Source organism: Molossus molossus, unplaced genomic scaffold (genome assembly GCF_014108415.1).
Source record: "Molossus molossus isolate mMolMol1 unplaced genomic scaffold, mMolMol1.p scaffold_m16_p_14, whole genome shotgun sequence".
Classification (NCBI taxonomy): Eukaryota; Metazoa; Chordata; class Mammalia; order Chiroptera; family Molossidae; genus Molossus; species Molossus molossus.
Window position 1 is genome coordinate 19,636,626 of NW_023425349.1, and position 21,318 is coordinate 19,657,943.

General features: G+C 44.4%; 1 protein-coding gene across 6 annotated transcripts; it reads left to right on the plus strand.

The window, feature by feature from the left end:
- Positions 1-363: 363 nt before the first annotated feature.
- WDR31 (WD repeat domain 31) lies at positions 364-17,327 on the plus strand. 6 transcript variants are annotated; one of them, XM_036261755.1, is made up of 12 exons: positions 364-431; positions 3,545-3,639; positions 5,392-5,413; positions 6,245-6,387; positions 6,830-6,962; positions 9,460-9,534; positions 10,908-11,052; positions 11,151-11,251; positions 12,808-12,875; positions 13,815-13,956; positions 15,793-15,955; positions 16,898-17,327. In XM_036261755.1, exons 4-12 carry the CDS (start codon positions 6,272-6,274, stop codon positions 17,056-17,058), a joined length of 1,104 nt encoding a protein of 367 aa, XP_036117648.1. In that variant the 5' UTR covers positions 364-431; positions 3,545-3,639; positions 5,392-5,413; positions 6,245-6,271; the 3' UTR covers positions 17,059-17,327. The 6 variants fall into 6 exon arrangements, with proteins under 6 accessions (XP_036117648.1, XP_036117647.1, XP_036117649.1 ...); XM_036261754.1 differs by lacking the exon at positions 5,392-5,413; XM_036261756.1 differs by lacking the exon at positions 5,392-5,413 and having other exon boundaries at positions 6,833-6,962.
- Positions 17,328-21,318: the final 3,991 nt, after the last annotated feature.

Sequence of the window (21,318 nt, forward strand, 5' to 3'; positions counted from 1 at the left end):
GGGAAAACTCCAAAGAAATAAAGGAACACCTCAATCTGGGCGAATAACAATGGAAACGGTGACATTTATTAAGGGTTTTCTCCGTGACTCCTACGGTGGTACCTGCTTTCCTTGCATTATATAGATTCTCTGGCAGTGTGGTCTCGGGCACATCTGGCCTCTTCTCGGGAACCTCATCAAGGTATTGTTACAGTAAGAAAGCAGGGCGGGGCGCTCTCGGCTGGGCCCCTAGGAGATCTCAGGCGAGCGGAACCGCAGCTCAGCAGCCGGCGAGGCAGTCCGGAGGCTTTTAGCCCGAACCCCCATCCTAGCGACGCACGCCTCGTTGCTAAGGGCCGGGGCAAGGGAGGCGGTACAGTGCGGGGGTGGCCGACGCCCTACGGCTCCGCGCCTCCGCTGGCCTCAGCTTCCACTGGGCAGCCGGCCAATGGGTATGGAGTCCCGGGGTGGAGGGAAGGAAGGGGCTCAGGGGGCGGGCGGAAACGTGGTAGCCCTCGCGCCCTCCGGACCGCAGGCGCCCACCTGGCTGAAGCGAGGAGAGAATTCCGAGGGCGGGGCTTGGGTTGGGTGGTGCAGGATTCCCGTCTTGGCCGTCCCCAGGCCCCTTTCCCCACAAGCACACAACAAAAATAAGGTTTGGCCGTCCGCATGGAACTTGGTGAGGGACGTTTATGATCTGAAGAGCCAGAAAGGAAAAACTGCACACAGGTTGTCCTCAGAGCTTGGGACACCTTGGGATTCTGGCCCTAGTACTGACTTCCCGTGTGAATCTGGGCAAGACCCTCTTATTCTGTGGGCCCGGGTTTCCTCTATTTGTACTATTAGAGGGTTGAATCAGACCATCGTCCACGTGCTTCTACCGTGATTTTGTGTTTGAGCTTTGGTCTACATGCCTTGGTCTGCCAGAGTGTAGGTTAGATATGGAAGATATGGTTTCAGAGGAAGATAAGGCCAGAGAGGGGGCAATATGAAATCAGCATTTACGTGAACAGTGGAGGAAGAGTCTAAGGAAATGAGGTTCGGTTCCCCAGCTCTGCCCCTGTGTGACCTTTAGCAAGACACAACCGTCTGAGTCCCTGTTTCTTCGTGGAAAGTAATAGTTGGAGATATGCAAAAGTATATCAAGGAATATGGCACTAGAGAGCTAAAAAAAAAGAGAATTCTCTGAGTTATGTTTAGGGTGACCACTGGGTATCTCAGGGTGTTTGGAAAGCAAATTGGGGCAGAAATGGATCCTGGGATTCAGATTTAGGCCCAGTTCCATCAGGAACCAACAAGGAAAGCCAGAGCCATAACAGTTTATGGCTTTCCCAAGTTCTTGCCGGCCTGAAACTGGATGGGGCAGGGTAACTGCTCCTGAAGGATTTGCCTTCCGGCAATTTTAAAGGACCCTTATATTGTAGGGTCCTTAAAAATCTTTTTGCAGACTCTTCCCCTTAGTATGCCATTCATTCGTTTGTTCATTCATTCAACAGATAATCACCTTGCATCCATTATTCCAGGTTATGCTTAAAGCACAGATATAAAAATGAGGAAGATATTATCCCTTCTCTCAAATACGTTACATGTTCACAATATAAATAGTGGAAGATAACTGAATAGTATTTTCATTTCTAAAATTGGTCAATTCATAGTAAATTACAACATGGACATTATGCAAGTACATATACTTTGTTTTTGTGTATTAAGAGCAGTAGTAATAAGGATGAAATTGCTACTTTAAGTATTGCTATCAATCATGTAGTAGCCCAGGTTTGGGCTATCAACGGTTTGCCAGGTTGAACTGAGGGCTTTATATGCATTACCTATTTTTTTAAATTTTTTTCTTTATTGATTTTAGAGAGAGAGGAAAGGAGAGGGAGAGAGAGATAGAAACATTGATGAGAGAGGACATCGATTGGCCACCTCCTGCATGTCCCCACTGGGGTTTTGGTCCACATCCTGGGTATGTGCCCTGACAGGGAATTGAACTGGCAAACTCTTGGTGCATGGGTCGACACTCAACCACTGAGCCACACCAGCCGGGTGCATTACCTTTTGTAGAGATGCTGTACAGTATGCTGGTCAAGAGCAAGACCTCTGGAGTCAGACTACCTCGATTCAGGTTTCAGCTCTGCCACTTATTTGCAACTTATTTGTAAACTTGGGCAAGTTATTTAACATCTCTATGCTTCACTTTTCTCATCTGCAAAATGAGGAGAACACCTATTTTAGAGGCTTGTGGAATAGATTAAAGAAGTTAATAAGTATAAAGCACTTAAAATAGTCCTTGGTACATCTTTTTTTTTTATTATTGCTTTTTCTTTATTGTTTTTTTTGTGTGTGTGTGTGGTTTTTTTCTTTTGAGAGAGAGGAAGGGAGAAGGAGAGAGAAATAGAAACATTTATGAGAGAGAACATCTATTGGTCTCCTCCTGCATGCCCCTACTGGGGACTTGGCCCACAACCTGGGCATGTGCCCTCACCAGGAATTGAACTGGCAACCTCTTTGTTCATGGGTCGACACTCAACCACTTAGCCACATTGGCTGGACTCATTAGCACATCTTAAGTGTTATTTTTAGTCTTCACAGAAGCCCAAATGTAGAGGTCTTATCCCATTTTACACATAGGAAACTGAGACTTCAACAAGTTGCCCAAGGCCAGAGTAAAACTATAATTCAGACCTAGCTCTAAAAACAATGCCAGTGCACTCAGTCAAATGTTCTGACTCTTCTGTGCTGCACTTAATTCTTAGAGTAAGCTTCACTGTCAATCGATAATTAGAATTTATTTATTTGAATCCTTAGAGTGGAGTTGCTAAAATGCAATAAAACTAGTTTCTTCTTTGTAGATGTTTATAATGGAAATTCTAGACTAGAAGTCAAGAAGTCTACCTAGTTATAATTTTGAGTAAATAATGTTTCTGTCCTCATTCTCCAGATCTTTAAATAAAGGGTTTTTATGTCATTTTGAAAAGTTCTTTCATCTAAAATTCTATGAATCATACTTATTAAAGTATTATTTTAAACAGGAGAAATTGCCTTTCTCACAAAAACAGTAAGCTCTGAAGTAAGCAGTCACCTCGGAAGATTTTTTTTTTTTTTTTTTTTTTTTGGTACGTGCCCCTAGCGGGAACCAAACCCAGGACTCTGGTCCGCAGGCCGATACTCCAACTGCTGAGCCAAATTTGATGAACTGTAAGTAAAATAAAAATGTTTAATGGTGCATTTAAAATATATCCAATTTTGCATATTTAAAGAGGTGTATGATTAACATTATGGTATACCTTCCCTAAAAATCTTATGATTTTTGCCGTGGCTGGTTTGGCTGAGCAGTTGGAGCTTCAGCCTGCGGACCAGTGAGTCCCAGGTTTGGTTCTTGCTAGGGGCACATACCAAAAAAAATGTTGTGATTTTGTAAGATCTCTTTCTTTGTGAGGGAAAACTACACTTAAGATCTCTTTAATTAACAAGGTCCTTAATTTACCTCGTAAATATCCTTTCAGTGCAAACATATGCTTAGACAGAGAAGAGATTTAGTTAAGCATCTTTTTACTAATTACAGAGATTAGGAAGTGGCTGCCTGAAGTATTTTCCAAAGGATAAACATTACAAAGTATTGGATACACCAGTTCACCAAGAAGATCCTATTGGTTTGGGGTAAGTAACTCTAAAAGTTATGTTTTTCCTTGGAATGTTCCATGAATATTCTTCAGGTGGAAGATATGGGTCTCTGAAGACAGCAGCTAAGAATCTAATCAGTTCTAAGCAGAGCCAGTCCATTTATAGCATTTGCAGTTTCCAGTGACCTAGATCTATGAATGGCATCTGTCCTTAGTTTGATGACAATGTTGAAAGTGGGTTAGGCTGGCAGAGAGGACACCTTGCAACCTCTATCAATCAACAAATAATCCAACATCCCAAGCTTTTTGCAAGCTATCCTGGAATTTTTCTGCCAGTACATCTTGTACTTATTATAGAGAACTCTAGAATGTCTGAATTGGAAGGGACCTTAGATTCACTACTTCACAAATGTTTTATCACACTGTGCAATCCACTTAAGGTACAAAGATGGATATGACAGAGTCCTTCCTCTTAGGGAGCACATAGTCTTCTAAAAATCATTTAATCTGATGTCATATTTTATAGATGGGGAGGCTGAGGGGTAGTGTGGGGAATGGAGGAACTCAGATACACAGTGAGATGCGGCAGAGCTGGGGCTAGAGCCCAGGGCTCTTAACGCCACACACACTGTTCTTTCCGTTGCATTATGCTCCTATACTGGTTACCAGCTCTTTCCAGGAGGTCAATTCTGACAGCTTCTCAAATGTAGGCTAAAATTCTTCTGGAAAACTTTGTTTGTTAATGGTAATGAGATGATTGAGAATACTTGGTGAGTTTTAGCTGCTGTCTCCTTGTAGGATCTTCTAACTGGGTCGTTGTGCTCATAAGAAATTTACCTCCCAACTTCTTTAAGCAGAACCCCAGAAGAGATGGAGACTGGGTACTCCCACCTCCCCAATTACTTCCCTTTGCCCTCTGGCGTCTCAGGGAACAGCTAGTTGCAGAGGACAACAGAGTAGCTGAGATTAGCCCCTAGTCATATACCTTTAGTTCCAGCAAATGTCCACGGTGGCTACATCTTCTGGTTCTCTCTCTCCCTTTTCTGCCTCTGTTTAACCAGTATATAACCTACACAAATTAGTTGCTTAGGAGGTGTTTCTCGAATGAGTGTATGGATGAGCATCTGTCTTTCTAATTATAGCCTTGTTAGTGTTGGGGGCAACACAAGTAAATTACTGTCACTTAGTAATTTTTCATTCTAATAAGTATATTATCCATTATTGACATTATTTAAGTTCTAGGTCAGTGGTTCTCAAACTTTTTGACGTCAGGACTCCCTTTCACTCTTAAAAATTAGTGGGGACTTCAAAGAGCTTCCATATTAGTTCTGTTTTATCTGCTAATGCTTTATTGTAGGGTGCGTTCCCAGGGCCATGAGTGCGACAGGGAAAGGGGGAAAAGCAGAGGCATACAATTAGTCTTTTTCAAAAAACGGATATGTTGCGGGTTTTTTTCCCCTTCTTTTCTTCTTTCTTACATTTTTTCATTGATTTTTCTTCTTTTACTTGAAATAAATAGGGTTTTTTCTCCTAAAACAAAAACAAAAACAAAAATAAAAAAAAGGGATATGTTGCCCTGGCTGGTTTGGCTCAGCGGTAGAGTGTTAGCGCGCTGACCAATGAGTTGCGGGTTCAATTCCAGTCAAGGGCACATATCTCTGTTGCAGTTTGTCCTCGACCCTGACTGGGGTCATGCGGGAAGCAACCAGTCGATGTGTCCCTTTCACGTAGATGTTTCTCTCTCTCTTTCTCTCCCTCTTTCTCTCCTTCCCTCCCACTCTATCTGAAGGTAAATGGAAAAATATCCTCAGGTGAGTATTTGAAAAATGATTGATTATGTTTTTATATCACTATTATGGGGGCAGAACAAACTTTACTCTCTTGGTTCACTTGGCTGGTCTCAATCAGATAGACATGACACAGATTAATAAGAGAAAGAAACCAAATTTAATACATACATATGTATGGGAACCTCGCATACACGAGAGATTCAGGGACTCCACATGCATGGGAGGTTCAGAGAAAGAAAGGAGGATCAGGTATATAAGATATCCTGAGCTAGGGGTGAGCTACTGCACCTTGGAAGCTTCAAGGGTCATTGAAGGATAATAAGGGGAGCGGATGTTTAGTAAATGAAGGTTTGCCCTGGGTCAAAAAGGTTATTGCTAATAATACCTTACTATGGTCAAGGCCCCTACTTCAAATTCTAGGTAGTTAGCCCTGGCCGGTTTGGCTCAGCGGTTAGAGCGTCGGCCTGTGGTCCTGAGAGACCCGGGTTCGGTTCCCGCTAAGGGCACGTACCTCGGTTGCAGTTTGTCCCCGGCCCTGGTTGGTTGTGCGGGTGGCAGCCACTCGATGTGTCCCTTCACATCGATGTTTCTCTCTCTCTCTGTTCCTCTCTCTCTCTCCCACTCTACCTGAACAAAAAAAAAAAAAAAAAAAAGAACAACAAATTCTAGGTAGTTAAGGGGGGCAGTGGAGAAGTTTTTCTGGAGCTTGAAGCTAAAATTGCCTTTAGCTCAAAACAATCTACAGACCACAGAAGCACATCTTGGAGTGGCTCATTCTGAACCCCCACACCATACTGCCATCATTGTGTCTAACAAAACTAACAGTATGTGTTGTTCTTTTCACTGAACAAGGAGCACAACTTCCAGCAGCCATAAGGGATGCTGCTTCTTGGAGGCCATCTGAAGCGAGCTCCTCCTCAGAAGATTTTGTGTGGGTTCTGTGCCATGATGGGGAAACTGCAAAGCAAACTCAGACACAGCACTTACAAGTACAGGTACAACATGCCTACCTTGTGATCCCACGTTTTATCATGCCCCGTTAAAATTCTCCACTAAAGAAAGAGAAGGCCCAGAGTAAATATTGATAACCTACCTTCCCAAACTGTCAGTCTGCTCTGTTTTCTTTTGGATGAGAAACAATCGGCCTGGTAGCTAGTGTCTGCAGCCACACAGAGAGGTGCCCTACATCTTTTGGAATCATCTCTAGAGTGAATAAAGACTCCTGGCTTCTTGGCTTCAGGATTCCCCTTTATCAGATTCAGTCATTCTGAGCATCTACAGAGTTAATAATACCACTTGTGGCAATGCCGGTGGGTCTCCTTTTCCATCTGTCTCCTCTGCCTGGCCTGAATTGCTACCTTCGCTCACACTCTCCTTCCCCTGGCTCCACTTGCACCCCCATATCATTGGGCCTCTCATTCTCCGTCCTCTCTTTAGCAGGCCTGATGCAATTAGAGAAGAGAGAATTCAAACTACAGCTTTCCCCGAGTATAGCCCAGCTCACGTGGATACCGTCTCTGTTGTTGCTGCTCTGAACTCGGACCTTTGTGTCTCCGGAGGAAAAGATAAGGTGGGATTTACAGTACTTCCCAGGGAACCAACTTATTGCAGAGAAAGGAAGATGTTTGGGAAGCAAGCGCTGGCTTTTCATTTCTGGCAGCAGTGTTGGGTAGTGTACAAATATGGTTTTAGAATCAGAAAGACTAGGTTTAAACACCTTCTCTGCCACTTCCTAGTACTTTGAGCAATTCTTTTAATTTCCTTGAGCTTCAGTCTCTTTACTAAGTGGGGATAGTAATGCCAAACTCACAGGACAGTTGTGAGGATTAAATGGTAAGATCCTTAGCACTGTGCGACCCACATGCTTCTTATAAGTGACAAGTGTTATTATTCCAGCCAATCCATTTTTACACCTACACACAGACACAGGAGTTATTTGTCAACAAAAGGAGCCTCCTAGTCTCTTCTTTTATGCTACTCTTTTGCCAAAATCTCTACATGGGTGTGTATTGTGATTCCTCCCTTCTCTGTTTTTGTGCTTCCTCCTCGTCACTTTGTCTTTTTTTTTAATATGGTTTTATTGATTTTTTTAGAGAGAGAGGAAGGGAGAGAGAGAGAGAACCATCAATGTGAGAAACATCGATGGACTGCCTCTTGCATACCCCCTACTGGGGATCAAGCCTGCAACCCTGGCGCGTGCCCTGCCGGGGGTATTGAACCGGGACCTCTCAGTCCATGGAACGATGCTCAATCCACTGAGCCACACTGGCCAAGCTTTCAAAAAAAAAAAAAAAATCTCCCCCTCTCACTTTGAATCTGATTGCTTTCTCTCCCTCATATTTGGATCTATCATAGCACTTACAGACTTACAGCTAGGATATTGGTAGCAAAAATGTTGATTCTTTAAAAAAAAATTTTTTTTTTTTAGATAGAGGAAGGGAGAGGGAGAGGGAGATAGAAACATCGATGAGAGAGAACATCGACCGGCCGCCTCCTGCATGCCCCCCCACTGGAGATTGGACCCACAACCTGGGCATGTGCCCTGACCGGGAATTGAACCGGTGACCTCTTGGTGCATGGGTCGATGCTCAACCAGGGAGCCACACCAGCCAGGCAAAAAAAAATGTTGATTCTTTTGTGGTAAATAATGTCTCTCATTTTGAACAGCCTTTTAGAATCTTCAGATTTTATTTCACACTGATTTTACTGACTTTCAGATACATACATTTTCACATTTTTTTAACACCCCTGAAATCAGTATGCATTTGAAAAGTGATAATAAAGCATAATTTAATTGGCAGCATTTTGTCTTAAAAACTTTATCAACTTAGACATGAAATTTTATTTATATGAGCCTCACTTGTGAAGAATAGATGGGCAAGGGTTAGCATCTCCATTTTGCAGATTAAAATCTCAGATTTTAACACTGGCCAGTTTTGCTCAGTAGTCAGAGTGTCAGCCTGAAGACCAAAGGATCATGGGTTCCATTCCCGGTCAAGGGCAGGTTCCATCCCTGGCCTCGACTAGGGTCATGCAGGAGGCAACCAATCCATGTGTCTCTCTCACATTGATGTTTCTCTCTCTCTCCCTCCCTCCCTCCCTCTATCTCTTTCTTCCACCCTATCTAAAAATCAATGGAAAAATAACCTCGAGGATTAACAACAACAAAATTTTGGATTTAGGTCAAGTGCTAACATGCTCCTTACTCTCTAGCAATGAACTGCAGAGACGGGGTCAGAAAATGCTTTTGAAATCTCGTTTTAGGGGGAGAAATGCTTACAGCAAAATATTAAAGTGTATACCTGGGAAAAAAATGGAAAGAAAATTTTAACAATGATTTTCTCTGGCAGGTGGGATATGAATGAGGATTTCTGAAATTTAAAAAAGTGCAGTCTGTTTTGCAGTAATGAGAATATACTCTGTCCTGGCCGGTTTGGCTCAGCGGTTAGAGCGCCAGCCTGCAGTCCACAGAGACCCGGGTTCGGTTCCCGCTAAGGGCATGTACCTTGGCTGCAGTTTGTCCCCGGCCCTGGTTGGGTCGTGTGGGTGGCAGCCACTTGATGTGTCCCTTTCACATCGATGTTTCTCTCTCTTCCTCTCTCTCCTTCCCGCTCTGAGTAAAAAATGGAAAAATGTCCTCGGGTGAGGATGAGAATATACTCAATGCTAGTGAGCTGTACATTTACAAATGATTAAGAAGATGATAAATTTTAAAAAACTAAAAAATAGGATACAGTTAGAGAAAAAAATCTAATCGCATGTAGAATTCTCCTTCAGTATCTACAACCAGAACCTCCACCTGAATCAATTGCCCTTAGGGAGTGTTATCTTGAACCCATCAGTGAGGCTCAGAGGGGCTGCCCAGGAGCTGGGGAGACAGGACCCATCAGGAGGAAAGACAGAAACTCAGAGTAGGGGGATGCGAGGAGGGAAACAATAGAACTCTAGTGCTTGATGCAAGTCCCTTGACAGAGAGGGAGAAATTAGGTAGAGAATGAAATGAGCGCTTGTTGTTTCAGTTAAACAAATATTCAGTTGAACTAAAATGTACGAATGACTCTTTGCAGACAGTTGTGGCCTATAACTGGAAAACTGGAAATGTGGTGAAAAGGTTCAAAGGACATGAACGTGAGATCACCAAGGTAAGATTGTCAGATGATTATTATCATGGAGGGAATTTGAAGTTGAGTAAAGGAATACCTAATAGCTCTAGATGGTAAGAGTGACTGACTTTTCAGTCTTAGAGGAACACGCAAGGGCCTTGTATCTGGTGTTGTGAAGTCCTACTCCAGGAAAAGCAGAGCAGACCATTCACTCAGCTATTAGTACAGGTGTATTCGACATCATTTTTCTTTTCTTTTTAAAAAAGTTATTTATTTATTATCGATTGGTTGCCTCCCACACAACGCCAACCAGGGCCAGGGATCAAACCTGCAACTGAGGTATGTGCCCTTGACCAGAATTGAACCCGCGACTCTGTTTTTTTTATCCTCACCTGAGGACATTTTTCGACATTTTGTTCAGATAGAGTGGGAGGGAGAGAGAGAGAGAGAAACATCGACGTGAAAGGGACGCATCGAGTGGTTGCCCTCCACACGACCCAACCAGGGCCGGGGACAAACTGCAACCGAGGTAGGTGCCCTTAGCGGGAACCGAACCCAGGTCTCCCCAGACCGCAGGCCAATGCTCTAACCGCCGAGCCAGACCAGCCAGGGCGAACCCACGACTCTTTGGTCCATGAACCGACTCTCCAACCACTGAGCCAAACTGGCCAGGGCTCTTTTCTTTTTTTATTAATTAATTTTTCTTTATTGATTTTAGAGAGAGAGGGAGAGAGATAGAGACATCGATGAGAGAGAACATCTATCAGCCGCCTCCTGCATGTCCCCCGTTGTGGATTAGGCCCACGACCTGGGCATGTGCCCTGACTGGGAATTGAACCGGCGACCACTTGGTGCATGGGTCGATGCTCAACCACTGAGCCACACCAGCTGGGCAACATACTTTTTCTTTTGTTATTAAGCCCTTAATAGCTCAGGTGGTAAATAGAGAGTAGCTCTTCCTGACCGATCCTAACTCAACAGGGACATGCATTGCAGGCTTACTGTGTGTTTGCTGTAGTTAGAAAAATGACAAAATCTCTAGGCTTAGGAATCTTGTAGTCTAGTTGGGGAAAATTTTAAAAAGCTAATAATAGCTAAATAAAAATTTGTTAAATAGCTTAACAGAGTAGAGTGAGTTTCCAGCAAAAATGATAGAGAATACCAATTTATATAATTCCTCTGTCTGAAGTCCACCTAAATGAATCCAAAATTAGGGTGCTAACTATCATAATGAAACTCAGCGTCAGCCACAATCCCATAGCACAGTATAGGATATTTTCCTGCCTAGTACAGTGCATTTTGAACCAGACTGAGAGAGAAAACATGGGGCTCTGACACACTTATCCCCAGGTCTTTTTCCCCACTCTAAAGTCCAATCAGACCAGCACACCAGAGCTTTTTTCTTTGAGCAGATAGCCTGTATTCACACATCAAACCAATTCTTCAGCGCCTCTCGGGACAGGATGGTCCTGATGTGGGACTTGCATGGTTCCTCACAGCCAAGGCAGCAGTTCTCGGGCCATGCCATGGTGGTCACCGGAGTGGCTGTGAGTCCAGGTAAACAAAGCAGAGCTCTTCCCAGCACCTTCGTACTTCCCCCAAAGCCCTGTTCCCACTCTGTCTCATGGGCCATCTTCTTGCCATTGTTTCCAAAGACTCATCACAGCTCTGCACTGGCTCTCGGGACAACACCGTCCTTCTGTGGGATGTGGGGACTGGACAGTGTATGGAGAGAGCGTCAGTCTCCAGGAACCTGGTATGAACTCAAACTTACTCCGGAGCAGGGTAGCAGAAGGGAGGATAGAGAGAGGGAGCGGGCCTGGGCAAGAGATCGGGAGACCCATGACCAGGCATTAAGAGGCTTGGGTTCTGCCCTGGCCGGTTTGGCTCAGCGGTTAGAGTGTGGGCCTGCGGTCCAGAGAGACCCGGGTTCGGTTCCCGCTAAGGGCACATACCACGGTTGCAGTTTGTCCCCGGCCCTGGTTGGGTCGTGTGGGTGGCAACCACTCGATGTAGCCCTTTCACATTGATATTTCTCTCTCTCTCTCTCCCTCTCACTCTATCTGAACCAAAAAACCAAAAAATGTCCTCAGGTGAGGATAAGAAAAAAAAAGAAGAGGCTTGGGTCCTCATTACTGCTCACTCCTAACTCTGTCAAACTGCAGCCCTCAGGGTTATCGGATTAGACGATCTCAAAGTGTTCTGCCCCAGAGAATAATTCCATTAGTTTATATTGGAATCTTAAATGGTGTCCTCACTTGTTCCTTTAAAACACAGTTATTTGATTTCTTCTGTGGGGCACACACTGTGCTTAGAGCAGGGTTAGTGACTAAGGACACAGTCTCTGTCCTCCAGGAGCCCACAGCTTGATGTTCTGTGTTCTGTATATATAACATTATGCAAAGAAATAAGTATTACATTTTGCTTTCTGTATAATTTGCTCTGTTTATGAAGACCAGGGTTTTCTGGTAGAAGACTAGTTTAAATTCCACAGCCTTTGGGGTCAGTCATACCTGGTTCAAATCATCAATCCATCACTTTTTAGCTGTGTGATGCCAAGAAACTTACTTAGAGTCTCAGTGTCTTCATTTATAAAATGGGGAGAATTATATCACCTGACATCATAGATGTTCCTTTAGTGGTCATCAAATGTCAGTCCTAGTTATCTTTTCCAATTTTGAAGACAACTGTCAGTGGCAAGATGTGCTTGCCCTATGTGCCCTATGCCTTCCTTCTTTGTGGAGGTTCCTGGAAAAATCCTGTTACCTTAGGTTTTTTTTTTTTTTTTTTTTTTTGGTACATGCCCCTAGTGGGAACTGAACCCAAGGCTCTCTGGTCCGCAGGCTGCCGCTCCAACCACTGAGCCAAATCGACCAGAGCCCCTAGGGTTGTTTTGAAAGGTCTTTCATGCCTTCCCACCAGGGGGCTGCAGGGATAAAGAGAAAGAAGAACACTCCCTGAACCCGCTGTGGCCTAGACTAGGGTTTCAGCCCTGCTTCAGTGGGCTGCCCCCCTTGGCTGCCACAGACCAGCAGCTCTTTACCATGTTTGGGGTGCAGGCATTCTAAGAGTGCCGGCATGCTTCGGGGCACTCACAGCTGGCCCAGCTGCTGTCATTGGCCCTGCTCACCTAGGAGTGCCAGGAGAATGTGATGGTGGGTAGCTGCAAAACATAAAATCACTTCCTCCAAGTCACATTTGGTTCAGCATCCTTGAGAAGAGGTACAGAGATGCTATTTAGCACAGGTTACCGGAATTTTAGCAGAGAGATGACTTGGTATGGAGACATTTTTAAAATTATGCTTCTTCCAGGTCACTCACTTGTGTTGGGTCCCCAGAGAACCATATGTACTACAGACTTCTGAAGATAAGACCATCAGGTGGGCTTACTGAGCAGCTGTGAAGGTATTTCTGGTGAAGGTTTGTGGTTCCCGTGCTTCCATGACTCTGTTCCCACTCTGCTGGTCTACGTTGCTGTGCCCTTCCCAGGGCCTTCTGCCCCTCTGCCTGGTGCTGGGGCCTCGGAGTAGAGGGTGACTGCCAGTCAGGCCAGGGCGAAACCCCTATTCTGATTGGTTTCAGAGCAGCTGATTGTGCCTGCCCTCTAGCTGTGTGAGCTGTTCAGTGTTCAGATTAACCTCAGGATCAGTCACTTGCTCCTCCCACCCCTTCAAACTGCTCTACCTGTTCCCCCTGCTCTGTTCCTAACATTTTCAGTAACCCAGCCCTCAGGCGAAGCCCTCCCTGGGGGCAGGGTCAGAGTCACCATCAGAGGAGTCAAATGCAGTAAGTTGTTTTTAAACTAGAGGGCATGACTAGAAATTTCGGATTTCAGAAGAGATTCTACTTTGAAAATGATAGGAATGAGACAAAAGGTAAATATAATACTCCCCAGTGAACCCCGTGGCACAGGTTGACCAAGCCTGTAAATCTTTTGTATCTAAATCTGGAAAGATGATTGCTCATTCGTACTATCATAAGTATCTTTTTATTTTTAAATCATAAATCACAGGCACAGAAATATCCTCTTGTCTGTGGAAAGCAGTATCCCAAAAGACTAAATTAATTTGTGCAATTAAGATGCTTGGTCTAAATTTCTATTAACTAGATCTCAAAACAGAAAAAAACTCAGATATCATTTTGTTATTTCCTGTCAGCTTTGAGTCTCCGAGATTCATGCTACTGTTTTTAGGTATATCATGACTCCATTCTGTCTGGCCAAAGCAGCAAAGAGCCAAGACTTTTATGTTTGCAGGTGATTACAGATGTATTTCAGACGTGTTTACTACGAACTCATTCTTTGCTGTAATTTCTTTCAGATTATGGGATAGTCGGGGGCTGCAGGTGGCTCATATATTTCCTACAAAGCAACACATTCAGACCTACTGCGCGGTCAGTGAGGATGGACACAGGTGTATCTCCTGCAGCAGTGGCTTTGGAGGTGAAGGCTGTGAAGCCACGGTGAGAGAGCCTGTGGGGTCCAGGTGTCTGGTTGCTGATGAGCAAATGACTGCTCCGGCCTCATGCCTGTACTGAGCTACACAGGCAGGTCTGCTAGTGGCTCAGGCCTATTCCAAGGGCAGACTGTAAGTGATCCTTTGCATTCCAGATACTTCTTTCAAGAGACATTCATTAGCCTAGCAGGGGTGGGGAACCTTTTTTCTGCCAAGGGCCATTTGGATATTTCTAACATCATTAGAAGGCCATACAAAATTATCAACTTAAAAATAAGCATGCTGTATTTGGTCAGGCTAATTTGGTGAGGGGTGTGATGTTAACTGGTATTGATTTCCAGGCCGTATGCTGTCGAAGGCTGGATTTTCCCCACCCCTGGCTAGAGCTTTTTGAATTGGTCTAGGAAAGAGGAATGGGAGCAGAGTCAAAATAGGGAGGTGATATCCTAGAACCCGCCTGCTGATGTCCATCCTCCCAGCAGAGCTGAGAAAGAGGAAGAACTATTTGAAGAACCAAAAGTTTCTCATCATACATGTGGTCACAGGGAAGGAAGTTCAAGCTCGTTGGGAAGTTTGGAGCTCCAGTGTCGGTCAAGGCCCACCCTATCCCTTAACCATATAGCTTTCCTTGCAGTTAATTTCAGGATCGGCTCCTTGGAGTCCTAATTGTAGAATATCAGTTAAAGGGATTCTCTAGTATCCACATATAATAATTACAGCTCCCTTTTTTTTTTTCCTTTTTGTTTTTATCCTCATTTTTTCATTGTTTGTTCAGATAGAATGGGAGGGAGAGAGAGGAAGAGAGAGAGAGAGAGAGAGAAACATCTATGTGAAAGGGACACATCGAGTGGTTGCCACCCGCAAGACCCAACCAGGGCCAGGGCCAAACTGCAACCAAGGTACATGCCCTTAGTGGGAACTGAACCCGGGTCTCTCTGGACCACAGGCCGATGCTCTAACCGCTGAGCCAAACCGGGCAGGGCTCCCACTTTTTTCAAACATTTCTTATATAGTGGGCACCAGGCTGAGCACATGCATTATCTCATTTAATCCTTAAAACAACCACATGAGTCAAGTACTATTATAATTCCCATTTTACAAATGAGGAAATAGAGTCACAGCAAGTTGAAATTTCTTGTACCAGACCACACCTCTAGTAAGTGTTGGGCCAAGGTTTTAAGTCCCAAGCTGCTGATGTGGCATCGCTTCTCCAAGCTAAGCCTTTCCAGCGCCTACAACTGTTCCTTAGAGGACATGGTGTCCAGTGATTTCATTATTTTTGGACACAATTCAGTGTGCTCTTCTACCCGAACATTACTCTCCAGGTGTGGTCTGATCTGTATCAGCAAGAGTGGGACTGGCGGGAGTGGCGCCTCCCTTGTAGACTGGGGTCTTCATATAGCTAGGGTTAGTGATGCACATTAAATCAGGTCTGTGCCTCTATGTACGTGTGAGAAGCTGCTCCTAACCCTGAGGTCCCCACAGGACCACAGATGCCAAGAGGCTGATATAAGGTAGCTGTTGAGTTGTCATAAAAGTTGTCACACTGTCTCAGCTGTAGGACTTGGAGCTTCACTTCCCTAACCAGGATGTTAATGAGGAAGACGACAACCCTTATGGCATATCATTGACCAGGGTTGTTTGAGACATAGTTGATGTTTAAAATAATCACTGGATAGATGGATGGTTGGCTGTGTGGATGAGATGGATGAAGATGAGGGGGAGCTACATAAGTAGGTAAGTGGAGGGAACAGGTGGGTCATGAGATGGAGGGGCGATAAATATCAATGAATGGAACTGGAGAAATAATATGTATGAGCTAGCCTATGTCATTACTTTGCAGTTGTGGGACCTAAGACAGACGCGGAACAGAATATGTGAGTATAAGGGGCATTTCCAGACTGTTGCATCCTGTGTCTTTCTACCAAGAACATTGGCCTTGATGCCTGTAATTGCTACCTCATCACATGACTGTAAGGTGAAGATTTGGAACCAAGATACTGGAGGTAAGGAGCCTGCTTTTAGTGTTTCTTAAAGATACGTGAAGTCTTAAAGGCTCCCTTAAAACTTCCTTTCCTTGCTCAGCACAACCACATATGTCCTTCCAATGTTTAGTCCCCTAGTGGTTAAGACATGACACCAGATACCAGAATCTCTTCAGCCTCTGACTAGAGGCCATCCCCACATAGCTCCTTGTACTATATTGTACATTCATTCCTGAGAGCTCACATAGATTTGGCTCTTATATTCTTTCTGCTTGAAGTTCTGCATCAGATTTTAACTTGTGATGTTCAAAATATCAAAAAGAGAACAAAAATTGCCATTTTAAAATTTATTTTTCAAGGACTGAAATGAGAGCCTCAGCTCTCGGTAGGGGTGAGGTAGAGCAAGGATAGTTTCAGAAAGACTCTTCCTTGTTTCGACTCTGCAGCGAAGGTTTTGAAATCGACATGACACTTCAAAGTCCCAGTGTCAGGGAACACAGCTCCTTGGAGTTCTCGATGCAGGGCTGCGCCCTGATGGCTGATCGTTAAATATTCAGAAATATTTAATACGGTCACAGTGGAAGTATTTACACCACAAGATTTCGCAAACGCAATGAAGAAAGGTGATTTACCAGCACCCTTACTGTGTGCAAGTGTCAGCAGGGGAGTTCACTTGCTCAGAGTGTTCTGTTCTGGACATAGGGTTCTGCCAGACACAGAAATAGCATTAATTTAGAGAACCTCAAACCAGACCCCTCCTGCAGTGATCTTGATAGTTGAAGTCTTGGGGCTGACCCAAGTTCTGACTTTCCCGCTGGTGCATGTTCCCCTAACGCATGCGATGCCTCTCTTGTCTGGGTCAGAGACATATAGCACATGCTTCAGTTACATGCATTTCTTACAAAGACACTGCATTTCATGATGTCTTGGCCTAAGTGGCTGGTTTCCCACTTCCTCCCCCAGCCTGCCTGTTCACCTTGTCTCTGGATGGATCAGGACCTTTGACTTCCCTGGCTGTTGGCGACACCATCTCCTTACTGTGTGCAAGTTTCAGCAGAGGAATTCACTTGCTCAGAGTGGACCGCAGCCGAGGGCTGGAACTGCGGGAAGTGGCAGCATTCTGAGGCCAAGAGACATTTGCTGGACAATATCAAACCATGACCCTTCCTTTCTCAGTGTGGCTTTGCTTTTCCATGTTATCTTCAGGGGAGGGAGATGTGGGGCTGGTGTGCTTTGCTTAGGTTTACTTAGAAGGTATATCAGTGTTAGAAGTCAATTTGAGGCCAGTGGTTCCAAATCAGGTGCAGTTTAAAAACATGGACTAAACATAAGGTTCTCAATCTAAGTTAAATCCAAACGCAAGTTTTAGTGAGTTACTGGGACTGCTTTTCCCCCCCAAAAAAAAATTAATGGCTCAAAGTTGATGACCTGTAGGTCTCTGTGAGAGTCAGGACACAGGTTCTGGGTCCATTGAACTCGCCTTTTCCATGTCTCCACAAAAGAAAGAAAAGCAAGGGGGAGACAAACTCTGCTTTGCGTGCCTCGAAATTATCCACATGAGAAAGAACAATCCAGCCCCACAGAGGAAATAGATTATAGACATGAGATTTAGCTCCAGTCACTGCTCCTCAGCAATGTGAAGAATCAAAGTTAGGGCAAGGAAGTAAAAGCCTTGTCCTCTACTCAAAATAGTAGCAGAGAGGGTGGCAAATCCCTGCCAGTTCTTGGTACCTTCCTAGACCAGTGCAGAGGTTGCATGAGCGTAAGACCTGAGATGGCTTGAAGAGGCTGAGCAGCCAAGGACCTTGTCAGAATGATAGGAGTTACCAAACTGCCTCTGTACATAAGAAAATTGAGAGGTTGCAAAATTAAGATTTAAAAATGTCACTTGTACATTTTAATATTTTTGTTTAGTTTTATGTAAATTCTTTCTAGGGGATGGCCAGAGAGGCACAGGGAATAGCTGCAACGACAAGAGAACATCTAGGAAAAAGCAGACGCACGAACTCAACTGTGTGCTGCCATTGAGGCCCCCCCCATGTGGAGAGGCAGGGTGCTCGGGTCTGCCTGTGTGCCCCCCAGGAGATCAGTCCCCATCTGGTGCTCACAAGCCCATTTTTTTCCAGGGAAAATAGAGTTCCTCCTGCCTTCAGGCAGGCCCATGCTTGAGGCACCTGCTGCCCAGGAATTCCCTTTTTGTTGAGTCCCAGAAAAAGAAAGATTTTACATTTGTCTTTGGCCTCTGCCTGCCTCTGATGCCCTTGGCTGACAGACATCTTCCTGTCTCCCTCCTGTTCCTCTCTGAATCCAGCTCCCTCAAGCTATCTCCACTGACTGGGGAGGAGAATCTTTTTTTTCTTTATTGCTTTTTAGAGAGAGGAAAAGAGAGGGAGAAAGAGATGGAAACATTGATGAGAACATCAATTGGCTGCCTCCTGCATGCCCCCCACTGGGGACTGGGTCCACAACCTGGGCATGTGCCCTGAACCGGGAATCGAACTGGCGACCTCTTTGTGCATGGGTCGATGCTCAACCGCTGAGCCACACTGGCCATGCTGGGCAGGAGAATCTTAAGGTACTGCAAAGCGTCAAACCTAAATTTGGATCTCCATTTCTCGATTTAGCTGGATGATCTTGGGCAAGTTATGAAATCTCAGTTTCCTCACTTATTATATGGGGCCATAATCATACATTTCTCACAGGGCTGTTCTGAGGACTGAAGAGAACTATATTGAATGCCAAGCAACGTATTAGGAGCTTATAAATGGTAGCTATTGGTATTTATTACCCTCTGTCCAGACTAAATGCCCACACATTTACCATTCATCTGTTCTCCTTAGATCTTTTTTCTAAGCCATTAGTCATCGTTCAGCTTCCCCTTTGATTCCTGGAGTGAGCACACGCAGATGGCTGAATACATTTGCTCTCACTTCGATTCTTGTTATTATTCCCATTTCACAGGTGAGGAAGCTGAGGCAGGCACACCCAGTCCTTTGTCCAAGATTACACATAGGTGTAAAACAAATTTGAACGTGGGTCGGCCTGACTCAAAGTGGGGTTTCTTTCCTCCCTTTCCCTTTGCCTTTGCATGATGTCACAAAGTTCACGTTAGAACTGTATAGCCATGACATTGTGTATTTTCTAGACCAGTTACTAACTTTTTTAGCTCCAAAGAGATCCTCCTTGCTAGATGCCCAGAAGCAGTAGGCAGGTGTCTCAGGAAAAGTCCTAGAGTACCTATTAGTGGTCATCTGACCCTTTCTTCTAGAAGAAAGACAGGCAATAAGGCAGAAAACCCAAGGGGGTGCATTGGGAGGGGGTCCCCGGAAGGGGAACAGGCTGCTGGGATAGGGAACATACCTGTGAGAAAATAGTAGGCCTCTTATGAATTAGCAGGGTTCTATCACCAATAAAATTGTTTCCCTAAACTCTACACACGTGCTTGATGTATAAATTCCTTATCTGCATTTTAAGTAGAAAGTAGATTAATAAATGTAACTCTTCAAGTAAAAATATTCAGTGTTATATGCCCTAAACAGGGACTCTCAGCACCTAAGATACAGGCCGCTGAAGTGCATTCATTCACTGGACACTTCATTTCAGAGGCTGCCCCTCTCAAATCAGAGGAAGGAATTTTCCAAACACAGTTGACTTTTCTCCCGGAAAGTGTACAAGCTCTTGGAATCTGGCCACTTATGTATTTAAAATTTAAATAAATTTGAATCTTTGCTTACGTATATATTATTTAAATATATTTATCTAAGGAAAGGAGTGATTATTAATGGCTTTCATTTTGACACAGGAAATACAAGTATAAAACTCAGGTCACTTGGTGTTTTTAACCTAACCCTGAGAAAAAGGAAGTTAGCTATTTCTTTTTTTTTTTTTTTTTTTTTTTTTTTTTTTTTAATCCTCACCCGAGGACATTTTTACATTTTTTTTTTGTTCAGATAGAGTGGGAGGGGGAGAGAGAGAGAGAAACATCGACGTGAAAGGGACACATCGAGTGGTTGCCACCCGCACAACCCAACCAGGGCCGGGGACAAACTGCAACCAAGTTACATGCCCTTAGCGGGAACTGAACCCGGGTCTCTCCGGACCGCAGGCTAACGCTCTAACCGCTGAGCCAAACCGGCCAGGGCTGAAGTTAGCTATTTCTGAATAGCCTTCGAAAACATAATTATTAAAAACAGCTTCATCACAAAAATGTACAGACTGCTAGATGTTTCCTGAACTCGGCACTTCTGGGCACAGGCTGCCCAGTTAAGACACATTCCTAGCTAGGCATGGCCGAGAGTAAGTTCTTGTCGGGGTGGTGAGTGGAAGTTATGTATGTAACGTCTACCTTATTCATTCGCTTGAAAGAAATATTTGTCCAGGATTAGCCCGCTGGGTCCCCTCCCACTAACTAGAATGCAGACTGCCAGTAACAGCTTCAACTATTCAGATGGAGACAAGATGATGAACCAGCAAAAAAGGAACCTGGGCCCCCGAAAAACCTCAAGGAGTTGAGCTGCTCAACAGCCTGACCAGCTGGACTGTGACTTGAAAGATAAATGAACTTGATTATTTTTAAGCCATTATGTATATATAAAACTTTCATTTCAAGTATGCAATCATAAACCATTTCAGACATCTTAAGTTTATAGCTTACTGAATTTTTATAAATGGAACACACTCTAGTAACCAGTACCTAGAGGAGGAAGCATAATATATCCAGGAACGTAGATGGCCTCCCTCATACTCCCCTCCAGGCTTATCTGATAAGTTTGTAACAACAACCTGGTTTTCTGCTGTCCTACTTTATACAAATGGAATCATACTGTATTGTAGTAGAGGGAAAATGTGGCCACATATTTTCCCCATTCCTGTATGTCTGACCCTTTGCGATGTGACTTTTTCTCCTCAGTAGGTAGGATTTTCCCACCCCTGGAATCTGCACTGGTCTTTTCTGACTTGTTTTGACTGATAGAATACAGAGACCGAAGGCTGTGCAACTTGTGAGGCTGGGCTGCAGAGGCCTTGCGGCTTCACTTTCCCTCTCCTAGAATGCTGCTCTGAGATCTCCACATCAGGAAGGTGACCCAGGACACCTGGAGAAGAACCAGGCGCCACCAGGTATGTGAATGAGGTCACCTTGGACCTTCCAACCCTAGCAAATGTGCAGCCACATTCAGCCACAGATGAAATCAGAAGAGAAACCACCCGTTTTTCACACAATCATGAGAAATAATAAATCATTGTTTTGAGACACTAAGTTTTGGGGCAGTTTGTTATGCAGCAATAGATTTAAGTGAAACAAGTATATGCTTTTATTTTGGTTGGGCTGCTTTTGCCCTCCATGTTTGTGAGACTGATTCAAATGTTGCATGTAGTGGAATACT

Excerpts from the sequence above, each read along its gene's own strand:
- WDR31 (XM_036261755.1), top strand. The coding sequence starts at position 6,272 with ATGCTGCTTCTTGGAGGCCATCTGAAGCGAGCTCCTCCTCAGAAGATT. Across the intron at positions 11,053-11,150 it reads CGGAGTGGCTGTGAGTCCAG|ACTCATCACAGCTCTGCACT; the intron begins GTAAACAAAGCA and ends TTGTTTCCAAAG. Across the intron at positions 11,252-12,807 it reads CGTCAGTCTCCAGGAACCTG|GTCACTCACTTGTGTTGGGT; the intron begins GTATGAACTCAA and ends TGCTTCTTCCAG.